Raw genomic sequence first — 13,616 nt, 5'->3', positions numbered from 1 at the left:
ACATACAATCACATGTGATTATACGTATCTAATCACATACGATTAAAGTTGACAAAAAATAATTATTGAATCGAGAACGCAATAATGACATATGTGATTAAATATATCTAATCACATTTGATTAAATATATCTAATCACATGTCATTTATATGTATCTAATCACATGATTTATATGGACAAAAAAGAATAGTGTCCATATAAATCATACGCGATTAAATACAAATAATCACATGTGATTATATACACATAATCACAGGTGGTGGTGATGGGTGGTGGTGGTGTGTAGTGATGTTTGGTGGTGGTAGGTGGTAGGTGGTGGTGGTGGTGGTGAATGATGACAGGGGTGAGATGTAGGGTGGTGATTATAGTGGGTGGCAGGTGGCGGTGGTGAGTGGTGGTGGAGACGGGTGCAGGTGATAGGTGGTGGTGGTGGGTGGGTGGGTGGCGGTGGGGATGGTGTATGGTGGTTTTGGTGGGTGATGAGTGGGGTGGTGGCGGCGAGTGGTTGTGATGGGTGGTTGTCGGTGGTCGGTGGTTTTGGTGGGTGGTAGGTGGACGTGATGGTGGTGGGTGGTGGTGATAGGTGGTGGTCGGTGGTGATGGGTGGTGGTTGTGGGGGGTGGTGGATGTGGGTGGTGGTAATGACGGGTGGTGGTGGTGGTCGGTGGTGATGGGTGGTGGTGGTGGGAGGTGGTGGAGGTGAGTGGTGGTGAAGGCGGGTGGTGGTGATGGGAGGTGGGTGATGATGATGGGTGGTGGGTGGTGGTAATGGCAGGTGGTGGTCATAATGGTGGGTAGTGGGTGGGTGGTGATAGGTGGTGGTGGTGGTTGGCGGGTGGTGGTGATGTGTGATTAAGGTGGGTGGGGGTGGTGGAGGTAGGTGGTGATGATGGTGGAGGGTGCTAGTCGTGGTGGGTGGTGGTTTTGGTGGGTGGTTTATAGGTGGTGGTGGTGGGTGATTGAGGTGGGTGGGGGTGGTGGTGATGGGTGGTGGAGGTAGGTGGTGATGGTTGTGGCGGGTGGTGGTTTTGGTGGGTGATGGGTGGGGGTGGTGGTGGAGGTGGGTGGTGGTGATGATTTGTGGTGGTCGGTAGTGATGAGTGGTGGTGCATGGTGGTGGGTGGTGGGTGTGGTGGTTGGTGGTGGAGGTAGTGGTGGGTGGTAGGTAGTGGTGATGGGTGGTGAGTGGTTTTGGTTAGTAGATTTTATAATTGTTTGTAACAATTGATTGATTTTTATGAATATTATTTTATAGTTTTTATTAAAAAAATTATGTGGTCCAAATTTGTTCTCAAATTTTCTCGCAATAAAAAAAATGTTTTCGATTGAACGCTCTCCTATATATATATATATATATATATATATATATATATATATATATATATATATATATATATATATAATATGGCATAAGATGCTATACTTTTCTTAATCATTTTAAATAAGAAAACGATAATTCATCAGTTTATATATAAGTAAAATAATAAAGGCATTAGAATTTTATGATTCTATATTCTTTTTTTACCGCCATCATCTGTGTATATTAAACCTTTTGGAATGTCATAATCAATAAGATATGAAAAATTCCCTTATTAAAACTATTTTCTTAATGCCCAAATCATGTTCACACACATTAAGAATGTGTGAATTCGATGACTATAGTCTTTATAAATCCTATCAAGAGGACACGCCTTTCTCAACTTGCTCTTGTTCCTCACTTCACTTTCTTGCAAAATAAAACGTATTGTTTCTCAGACACAGAAACATAACGTTTTGATCTAACGATAAACAGAAAAAAGGATTTTATTTTAGCGTATTAAACAAAGTGTTTTTGTCTCTATTCATTTTCTTTGGCATTCCAACAATGGAAGATCAACGGAGAAAAATGGAAAAGACGAGAACAACAATGAGGCTTATTCCAAAAAGAGGAGAGGTGAAAGCCAAAATTTGTCAGTAGTTAAAGAAGGAAGTGAAGGGTGTTACAGGGTTGTCGACTACTATGAAAAAACCAAGATCTTCATGTTGTAGCTGTTTTTCTTGATCCTGATCTTGATTCATCATGCATTCTTCTCGTTATTCACACTATATTTTTCTTTATAATTGTGTGGTTTGCATATCTAAATAAATTTGTTTGTTATGGGTTATATTTCTTGATCACAGTGGATGATGAAAAGTATATTCTTTTGTTTTAAAATTATAAATATAGTTTTTAGAATCGTATTTAATATTGTACCAATCATAGTATCATACATAAGAAAGGTAAAGACAATGTACAAGAGATGTCCAAGACAATGTACAAGAGATGTCTTAGATCAATTCATCTCGACTGATACAAAAATAATCATTTTCACCCGGTTAGCCAATCTAAAATTCTATAACCAATATAATGTTTCTTTATCAATTTTCACACTTTATATTGAGTATTAAATTTAAAGTAACACCACTTCGGTTCTAACATTCGATGATTAATGATAATGTGAAACAGAAGCTAAACTTATTTAAAAGACGGAAAACGTATGCGGTTCACATTTGAATCTCAAATTTGAATATCGTTTTAATAAATTGCTGATTTTGCAACAAAAAATGGATGATAAGTTGATAACCACTTGATCAAATGTTTTTCACTTTCCATGAAAATCTATGTATTTATGGCTTATTTAGATCAAATAAAATACATGAAATTCATTTTTTTTTTGCCTTTACATAAAATATAACAACTTATAAAAAAAATGGTATAGAATATGGGTTTGCTACTTTGCTTGGTGGCTGGTGCATTGAAAATGACCCTTAAGAGTCTACTTGAACAAATGAAACCTTAATTTTTGGGCAATATATTAAATGAAAATCGCATTAAAATGGGTCATATGTATTAGAGGTCGAAATTTTTTGTCAAGGCCCACTAATCACACGAATATGACATAAAATAAACGGGTTAGTTAAGAGACTTCTAAAACTCTACCCATTCAAATAAATAAGTTAACACAACACCTTACACAATTATATGGGTAAGGTTAGAGGTCAAGTTCTTTCAACTTGTTTAGTGTTTCAACCCGATATGATGTTTGTATTTGAACGCATTATGATACAACATGTTTGTAATTTTTAAACCCTACACCTAATACAAACTCGACAAAAAATAAACATGTTTAAGTAAATGGGTTGACACGACACAAAAAAATAAACGAGTAAGTTTATGGTCAAGTTTGTTCAACGCGTTTAGTGTTTCAAGACGACATGACATAACATGTTTATGAGGTCTAAATCCTAAACCTCTTAACTAAGCACATACTCGAATTGAAATAATCGGGTTGGGTAAGAGACCACAACTCGTTTAAGTAAACGAGTTGACACCACTCAATATGAAAATTAAAGGGTAAGATTATAGTCAAACTTTTTCAACTCGTTTAGTGCTTCAACCCAACATAGCATTAAACGTTTATAACGTCTAAACCCTAATCCCGACACAAAACAAAATGGTTGGGGGCAGGGCCGGTCCTGATGATTCAAATGCCTAGGACGAGACGGAAAAAAAAGACCCTTAGGCCTTAACGTGAATAGAATAAATGACAAATTAATGAACTAGTGATCAACTCTCCTAGCATTCCTTGTATGAGAGAATGCAAATTAGTGAATAGAATAAATTACACTGTGATGTGATGAATAGAATGCAATAAAAAATGGTGTAAATGAATTTTACAATCATAAGATTAAATACTAAGGAGCCAATTGCAATCATGAAGAAAATACTTGAATTGTTTTTCTGTATTTATTCATTTCTACCCCTCTAGGTCTTCTATAATAAACATGTAAAATTTTAGGTTGTCCCCACTTGCAGCAGATGCAAATGTTTTTGGAGGAATGGATTCTCTCCATTGAATTGGAATTTTGAAGGAACTATAATTTGTCATGGCTTTGTTTGGTAAAAAACATAATGAAATTTAATCACGTTAATCTATCAAATGATTTGGAATTGTAATATGTCAGTTTGTTGGCTTGGAAATAGAATATAAATCAACAATTATTATATATTTAAATAAATTCTTTAGTATAAATATATAATAAGGTATTTTGGTCTTTTAATATAAAAAGAAGAATAAAACTGAAATACTAAATTCCTTCCACATAACCTAGAGTGAAAGTTGAATGATTATGAGGGAATTGAATTTCGTTGATTGGCAGCCAAACTGTAGTCATAGAACTCAATTCCTTCAAATTCTTTCTGTCAGAATCCGTAAACAGATAAACTAGACACTTCCAACAATTCTTCCATGGATATCTCTGAATTTTGATAACATATTAACATAAATACATGAATGATTGATTAGACAATTACCTGATTAGCACTGTCTGCAGGAGTAGACGATTTAGTGATTTCCCGTTTCCGTAATCGATTAATCGAGACTCGTTGAATGATTGTTGCCTCATGTTGCCTTCGATTGTGGACTACGACTCATCGGTTAGAGGATTGGCATGACTGACTGACTTCTCATCTGGGCTGAAAGCTAAATTCAGTATTAAAAAAAAATGGGCCCCTGAGAAAAATAGGCCCTGTGCACAAGCCCTTCTTGCCCCCGTTTACCACCGGCCATGGTTGGGGGAGAGATATAAGTCTGTTTAAGTAACAAGTTGACATGATACAACATATAAATTAAATAAACAAGGTTAATGTTAAGATCTTTCGACTCATTTATATTTCAAGATAAAGAATTCAACATGACACCTTATGTGTACCAAGTCTAGTATTTATATGCATCTTTATTTTTGGGGTTTGTTTCTTTTACAACCACATATGAGGGCCTATATCTTAGGGTTAATCTATAAACTTTCTTATTATGCTTTAATCAAAATTGGATATTTGGATTTTAATAAAAGCGAAAGAGAAAATTTTCATTATGATAGGTGACATATCTTTTGTTTTTCATTACGAAAGGTGGCATATATTTTATTTTTGTTTTGATTTATAACCTATTTAAAATTATGGTTTTGTTCCTATTTATTATTTTCTTTTATTTTTCCAAACGATGGATTTGAAATGGATTTTTTAAGCATATATGATCGGGATGCATCAATGATCTAACCAACATTGAATTACCAGAACATCATCTTTTTCGAATCAGGTCAGAAGGAGTCATAATCTTATATATTTAATTTTCACATCGTGTTAACCGTTAATAAAAGAGATTGAAAATATTTTTTGGAATCTAAAATAGTCATTTTAGATTTCAGTGCGTTGGTGTGAATTTTTTAAAAGTATTTGGTGTAAAAAAAGTATATATTATATCATTTATTGAAATCTAAAATAGCAATTTAAATAATTGTTGTTTGGGAATATGACTTATTAAGGTAATTAACTTTTCGGTATGTTCACATCTGGGTAACTATCTTTTTTTTGTACACATCTAGGTAACAAACTTGTTGGAAGTATTCACATATGACTATTATGACCTGCTATAGCAGGTAAAATCCTAGATGTGAACGCTTTCAACAAGTTTGTTACCTAGATGTGTACAAAAAAAAATAGTTACCCAAATATGAACAAAACAAAAAGTAAAAATTAAATTACACGAATGGTCCCTGTGGTTGGGGGAATTTGTGTTTTGGCCCTAACTTATTTTTTTTAACTTGGATGGTCCCTACTGTTTATTTTTGTTGCGCGTTTGGTCCCTGTCTTACCTAAAAAGACAATTTTGCCCTTATTAATTTATTTTTTAATTAATTTTCTTATTTATGTATTTATTTTTTATATATTTAAAAAATTAATATACCCCACATATCATTTGTGTAATTTAATTTTTACTTTTAGGTAATCTTAGGGGTCGTTTGATAGTCTTTTTAGGTAAGACAGGGACTAAACGCGTAACAAAAATAAATAGTAGGGACCATCCGAGTTAAAAAAATAAATTAATTAAAAAATAAACAGTATGGATCATCCGAGGAGATACAAATATGTGGGGTCTATTAATTTTTTTAAATATGTAAAAAATAAATGCATAAATAAGAAAATTAATTAAAAAATAAATTAATAAGGGCACAATAGTCTTTTTAGGTAAGACAGTGACTAAACACGCAACAAAAATAAACAATAGGGACCATCCTAGTTAAAAAAATAAGTTAGGGACCCAAAACGCAAATTCCCCCAACCACAGGGACCATTCATGTAATTTAATTTTTACTTTTCGTTTTATTCATATTTGAGTAACTATTTTTTTTATACACATCTAGATAATGAACTTGTTGAAAGCGTTCACATCTAGGATTTAACCTGCTATAGCAGGTCATAATGGTCATATGTGAACACTTCCAACAAGTTTGTTACCTAGATGTGTACAAAAAAAAATAATTACCCAGATATGAACTTACCGAAAAGTTAATTACCTTAATAAGTCATATTTCCCTTTTTGTTTTTGGCTTTTTGCAAATATCGACTCCATATCCCCGAAATTGACAACCCGTTTCAACTTCGAACAATCGGTTCACGTCTTGCAGTTGCATACCCGAATTACCACAAAAACAGTCGAAAAAGAATTCAAAACAACCCCAAAATCAAGTTTCCTTCCGAGGACTGAAGAAGACGAACAGCGACACGACAACCTCTGTAAGATGGATGATTATACTAGAGAAATGATGGACCTGAAGACCCTTGTCACTCGAACCCTAGAAAAAAAAGGGGTTCTCGCTAAGATCCGAGTAAAACACATCTCCCTTTAAATTCTTTCTATTCTTCAATTCGTTTGGATTTCGGTTAAATTTCTTTATAGAGTTGCAATTATATTGGTATTTGACGAATTGGTTCAAAATGTTTTTGCGCTTATAATGGGGCGCATAGGGTTGTTGGATCGGGTGGGTTTTATGAATTGTATATCGTGTATATGTTTGATTTTGAGGTGATCGACGAAAATGTTAATGTTTCCTTCTGTGTTCATGAGTGTCTTAGGTGATAATCAGGCTTGTGATCTTAGTTTTGTTTTCTTTAGTTTGCTAGTGATGGGATCTTTCATTGTGAAGTAGTTCAAAATTTCAAGCTATTAAGACTAATATTGTCTGTTGGACACGGATATTGCTGTTCATTATCTTTCAAACTTCAACATTTATTGAATAGTTATATAGAAAACAGCAAGTATTCAGGTTCATTGTTAACTACTTTCCCATTAGGTTCGGTCAAGAGTTTTGAGCTTCAAATGGAGGATTTGTTTAGCGAAACGATTCTCTTTTGTTTATTGGATGAAAACTATGTTTGATTTACTATGTGTTTAGAGAGGATCTGTAAAAGTATCTAACCTAATTTCTCAAGTAGGAATCTATTCAAACTACAAAGATATTTCTTTTTTTGACCAATTCGATAATGGTATGTCTGATACATTTTTGTATTGGTGAAAGGCTGAGCTGAGAGCAAGTGTATTTGAGGCAATAGAGGAAGAGGATAAGGCAATTGAACAAGATGAGGGCCTACCTCCTGCACTGTTGGGTAGCTGCAATGATCGTGCAAAACAACTACATGCTTCCCCTTCAGGTATCTTCTAAACTTCCATCATCAGAGTTATGTTCTCATGTTTCTTAGTTATTAGGGTTTCTAAGGTTCTGCTTTTTACTTTTCTTTTCCACTAAGTGCTGTTTAGATAAAATGTTGTCCGCATAAATGATGTATAAAACCTATTTCAGAAATAATAGCACACTTGGGGGAAAAAATAATGAGGCCAAATTTGTAGAAAGTTAGGACTTAATGGGGAAAGCCTCATTTCCCTAACTCTCTCTATTAATTTGTTCTTTCTGCATTAAGTCACGCCCCCATTAAATACATCAAGTAAAAAAAACAGCATGTAACTTTCTATCATTCTCATGGGTATAAACTGCTTTAGTATCAAGATCCACTTGACATATATAATCTACATTAAACTACTCAGTTCCAAAACACATGCAATACTTTCCTTTACCAGATGTCGTAAAATCGATCAAACAATTCCCTTTTTGGCAAAGTTGCAATATCAAACTTACCTTTTTACCCTTTGGTTACCATTCTTGATGTGTATTTTAGATATTTTGTTTGGCATTTAAATCGTTAGAGCATGATGTTTGTTTTTAAACTTTTAATATGATTTCAGGTCGGCTTCTAACTGCACTAATATGTGAATACTTGGATTGGGCGCAGCTTGGCCACACACTAAAAGTTTATTTACCAGAGTGTAATTTGGTAATCATTTGGTTTCATAAAAACTTCCATATTCATGAATCTCTGTAGTTTTGTTCAGTCACATTCACATTTCTTTCTTTTTGCAGCAAAAGGACGCATGGAAAACCGAGTTACGAGATTTCAGTAACAAGAATGGATATGACATAAACAGGAATGGAGATAGTGGTCCATTGCTGTTGGATGTACTTGAAGGGTTCTTGAAATTTGAGGTTTCATACTCTTTCCTCTAAAGAAACAATCATATATAAATAAATAAATAAATAAATAACTTACCCCATTAAGTCAAAAAGAAACAATATCTTATTATTATACTTACTTGGTTGCAGAATCAATCTCAAGGAAGAGGTAGCGGAAGGAGATCAATGATTCCGGAGCAGGATTCCGATTCCAGAAACCGTAGACCTTCTTCATCATCTGTTATTGGGGGATTAGCTCCTCTGGGAAGGTGATTCATTATTAACTTTTTTTACATTTACCTTATCATCTTATTCTATCTTATTATTATTCTTACTAACAAATATATATATATATATATATATATATATATATATTTTTTTTTGTATTGTAGACAAGGTTCTGGTTCCCAGGCATCTGGTAAGCATTACTATTCCTTAATGGGGCGTTTGGATTCCGTGGGATTTCAAGATGGAATTCAATTCTCATAACATATGTGTCTTGTCTGGTTAAAATGACTGAAATAGCCTTGTGATTATTATTCAGACCGAAGAGGTGGAGGGTCTTCAAACTCTAGCTACAAGAAAGATGATTACAATTGGAGATATGAAAATGATGATACCTCAGAGGATATTAATCGGGCCTCCATTGCCTTGGAAAATCTTCAGTTGGATAGAAAGGCTCGAAATTTGACCACCTCTTGGCGGTTTGTCTTCCTTTCTTCATTTTATTTTTTTATTTTGGGAAAATTGCATACAAAGGTAACCTACTGTGGCCAGTTTTTTATCAGAAAAAACACAATGTACTTTCACCACTTCAGTTAAATTTTTTTTTTTTTTTACCTTTTTAGTATGATACTTGTTATTGTGTATAAAATGGAACAAAGTTTTTTGAAAGTACACTACAAAGAATAGAAATGTGGCCACCAAAGTACGTTTCCTTTTTTTTTTTCTTAATAAAATGCCACATCATCATTATAAATGCATGGCATAAACCGGTTTATAGGTAAAAGTTGTTGAAAGTATTTTTTTTTTTGATGAATTCAGACATGGTGGGGAGGGTAGCAATGAAGATTGAAGGGTAGATGATGTCATTTCATATGTAACTTGAACGGATCCAAGTACTTGTAGCTTGTAGCATGTCGTTCTTCGTATATGACTTATGAGAAAGTTGTTTCATAAAGAAAGAATGTTTTTTCGTGTTTTGCTTTCAAATGCTTTCTTTATTCATGTTTTTTTTTAGACTTAATTATGTATTGTTTTTTGCCCTTCATTTCGAAGGCTGGATATGATTTAGCATGAAAACAAGTATTTGTGTGATTTAATACCATGGTTGTAATTTGTAAAGTATTTTGGTAAGCTTGTGATACTAGTATATGTTCGTGTAATCTCTTTTGGTTTTTACATCGTGTTCATCCACCTTTGATCGACTAAATACAATAATGTTCAATTTAAAACATACAAATGATGCTAATAATAATTGAGGGGGACAATTTTATTTTTTATTCGTTTAATCAATAATTTATAGTTTATGTTCGGCGAGTTGATGGAACATTATATTCATGCAATTTGTGAAATATAATTTTATGTTTGTCTGTTTTATTTTTTTAATTACAAGTGGTTACTATTAGCATCCTTATTAGGAAAGTGTTGGCTTTCTCAAAACCCTACAAAAAGATTCAATCACATCTTCACTGATCACATCTCCACTCTGCAAATAAATTAATGCTAACAGTCACGACTGTCGACCAAATAAAGAATAATTTCATATATATATATATATATATATATATATATATATATATATATATATATTCTAAACATCAATTGTCGACTACTAAACGACTAAATAAAAAATAATTTTATATATATTTTTAAACATCAAAATATCATATTTATCCTTTATAAATCTTCAAAATATCATATTTGTCTAAATCTTTTTTTACAATGTTTTTAATATAGTTTATAATTATTTTTTATATCTTAGTATTATTATAATCTTTTTTTATAATTCTATTATTATAATAATAGAACTTCTATTTCTAAATTGTTGGAATATCGCTCTCTTGACAAATTAAACGTTTCATCTTCAGCCATCTCCATGAAATTTTTGTATTAATTGCTTAGTTTTTGTCGTTGAATATTGTATGTTGTAGATGAATGATATTCTAGATATTACCATTGAGATTTAAATGTTTAAGAATGACATATATGATATTTTGATATTTTAGAATGATGTATATGATATTTTGATATTTAAGAAGAGCATATACGATATTTTAAATTTTTATGAAGGGTAAATATGATATTTAAAAATTAAGTTGGACAAACATGATATTTTGATGTTTAAGAAGGATATATATGAAATTCTCTCATTAAATAATAAAAAAAAATTTATATATGAGACGAACCCAAATACGAGTTTTTATCCAACGTTTCAAACTTTATACAATGAGATGCTAGAAAAAAAATAGTTTTTGATCAAAATTGGATTTTGTAACCAACTAACCTAGTTGACCATGGGTTTGCGTTTTCTACTAACATACCATCTAAAGGAAAATTCAACAATCACATCATAAATAGTTTCTTTTCGAAGTCTGTTCAAGCTAATGATGAGAGATTTACGAAAGTTCTGTAGAACCCACCAAATTGTCATGATAACTGTCACACCCCCAAACCGAGTTAAAACGGCGGAAACGTCTAGGGATGGATGACTTTCATGTATAGTATCATAACAGTTGAATAATAGAGATCAAAACATTACAACCATCGTATTGATAATTTAATATTTACATTGAGTTCGAATCATTGTTTGACTCCAAAAGCATACGACAAAAATATAAGACATAACAATGCTAAGCCCCGTCTTCACAAAACCTGTGTGGATACCTTGTCTACTGATTTTCTGAGAATACAAGTGGGTTTGAAAAAATATCAACATTTAAGTTGGTGAGTTCATAAGCATTTTGTATGAGAAAGATATGTCTTTGTTCCTTGAAAATGATAGTGTGTTCTTCCAGAAAATCTAATATTTTCTTTTAAATGTAATGTGGTCTTAAATACCCTAAGACTGAAAATGTATAAGTATTATTGTACTCTGAAGTGGTGTAATGTAGTTTTATATCTTTATAAAACCATTTGAATTCATGTTTCCAGAAATGTAAATTGTATTGTATTGGGAAATAGTGTAATGTAGTTTTATCTGAATAAAACCATTTGAAGATATATATGTATTCGTAAACCAAACGTATTGTTAATACCCTTTGTGAGTTATTATAACCATGTTAATGACCTAGATGGCGTGTACGACGTTCTTCAGGCGTCAGAATGGTACGACATTTGTCACCCCAGACATGCCGGTCCAACTGTAGCTAACAGTTTAGGTGCAGAATTGTCAGTCCCGTATAGATGTATACACAAATATCACGCTCTCTTACGAGAGATTCTGGTTATAATACATGACTTTTGTTGGTACTTAGATAAGTACTTGAAGACGTGTCTCACAAAACCATATTTGACTGTTTACGTGTAGTATGATGAAAACTCCTTTTCTTGTGAATGTATGTATTATCTTTTTATAGTGTTCACATGGTATAAAATAATTATGCCTTTAAATAATTATTTTTGTACTGTATCTTGAAATGGTCAAATATTGTGTATGTCTCATAAACTATACCTATTATAGTTTATAAAAATGTTTCATTGAAATGATGAATCATTTGTATATACATTATCATTTTTACAATGATAATAAACTGAATTGAAATAATTATATATTTATTTTTATATAATTATACCCTTTTGCTCAACATGTTACAAAAGGGTTATAGTTTTATAAACTATATTTATATAGTTTATCATTGTAATCAAATTTGTACCTAATATATATATATATATATATATATATATATATATATATATATATAATATTATATTATATTTTATGAAAACAACAAATATAACGGTTTGTATAATAACACAAATTATCTTGTGTTTTACTTGTATCCCCCCCTAAAACATAGAAAAATCATGAAAACTGTAGGGGTATGAACTCACCTCGCATGTGTTCTTGACTGGATAACGAAGCGAAAGTGATAATCTTCAAGTTAGAATACTTGAAAGTGGTCGTAATCCTAATAGTATTTAACACATAATAATGTGTGTAAATTAGTCGAAATAGTATGAAAGTGTTTATAAAAACACTAAATTATATATATGAAATACTTACTAAGATTCCTAAGAATCAAGTGAAGGATTTGTTTCTTGGGAATGTTTGAATGTGCTTCTAGAAATGTTTGAATGTGTTCTAAACAACGTTTGAAGATGTTTGTATGTGTTTTGAGAGAAAAGTAAAGGATTTTGAAGATTGAAATGTGGATTATTGTAGCACCCGATTCCTGGTACGTATTTAATTTCAAGAAATATTGCAATTTACTCCTGGTGGCCCAACTCGTCGAGTAGACTCGACTTATGATCGGGGGTTTAAGTGACCTACTCGACGAGTCGGAAGACCGACTCGACGAGTAGGAGCTGTCTGGACAAAACCCTAATATTTATGGTTTGCACCCTATTTAAACACTTTATCTCGTCCCAACCCAGCCTCCATCACCCTCCCAACTCAGAGAAACCCTAGATTGAAACCCTATACCATTTTTGAGTGATTTTGAGCTCTTTTGTGCCTTTTGTGTGTGTTTGAAGTTGAAGGAGAAGAAGAGAGCTTAGGAGATCAAGAGGAAGCTAGTAGATCCCAAGGTTTTGCTTCATTCTCAGTCCATTCAAGGTAAAAAGCTTGAACCTTGACCATCTATTTCCTAGATCTTGTTTTGGGGCTATTTCTCTACCTTTTCTAAGCTTTTGAGAGGCTATGCTCAGATTTGCTTGGCTATGCGGGTTTGTGCTTCAGATCTGGAAACATTGAGGGTTCCCATGGCATAAAGGTGGAAACTCTATGGAATGGGAGACCCATGCATCATATAAACCCCATTTTATAGCCTTTTGAGCCAAAAACCCCACGCATGGACATCAAGTTTGTAGCTTTACGTATAAAAGGGACCATAGGAGGTCAGATCTATGATTGGGATGCATTAAGTCCCATTGAAATCGACTGTATAGTTTTGGACAAGAGGGACTCGGCGAGTCACTTGGGTGACTCGGCGAGTCGGGACGTTTTCCCACCCAGAATGTCTTCTGTAAATGGTTTTGGTTGAATGGAAGGAACACTCAGCCTGCTAGGGGTTTGTCTTGGACCTGGATA

The 13,616-nt window shown here is 33.0% G+C and overlaps 1 protein-coding gene across 1 annotated transcript; it reads left to right on the top strand.

Annotated features, from left to right (window-relative positions):
* Nucleotides 1–6,435: 6,435 nt before the first annotated feature.
* Nucleotides 6,436–9,577, top strand: LOC145161193 (protein TONNEAU 1a-like). Its single transcript, XM_079080689.1, has 8 exons — nucleotides 6,436–6,688; nucleotides 7,379–7,511; nucleotides 8,101–8,189; nucleotides 8,276–8,398; nucleotides 8,516–8,634; nucleotides 8,758–8,783; nucleotides 8,910–9,069; nucleotides 9,410–9,577. The coding sequence occupies exons 1-8, from the start codon at nucleotides 6,602–6,604 to the stop codon at nucleotides 9,438–9,440; spliced, it is 768 nt and encodes a 255-aa protein (XP_078936815.1). The 5' UTR covers nucleotides 6,436–6,601; the 3' UTR covers nucleotides 9,441–9,577.
* Nucleotides 9,578–13,616: the final 4,039 nt, after the last annotated feature.

The sequence above is a fragment of the Lactuca virosa genome, chromosome 2, assembly GCF_052849685.1.
Source record: "Lactuca virosa cultivar CGN04683 chromosome 2, Lactuca_virosa_CGN04683_v6, whole genome shotgun sequence".
Classification (NCBI taxonomy): Eukaryota; Viridiplantae; Streptophyta; class Magnoliopsida; order Asterales; family Asteraceae; genus Lactuca; species Lactuca virosa.
The sequence above is the reverse complement of the archived record's forward strand: the minus strand, read 5'-3'. Positions and strand labels throughout refer to the sequence as shown.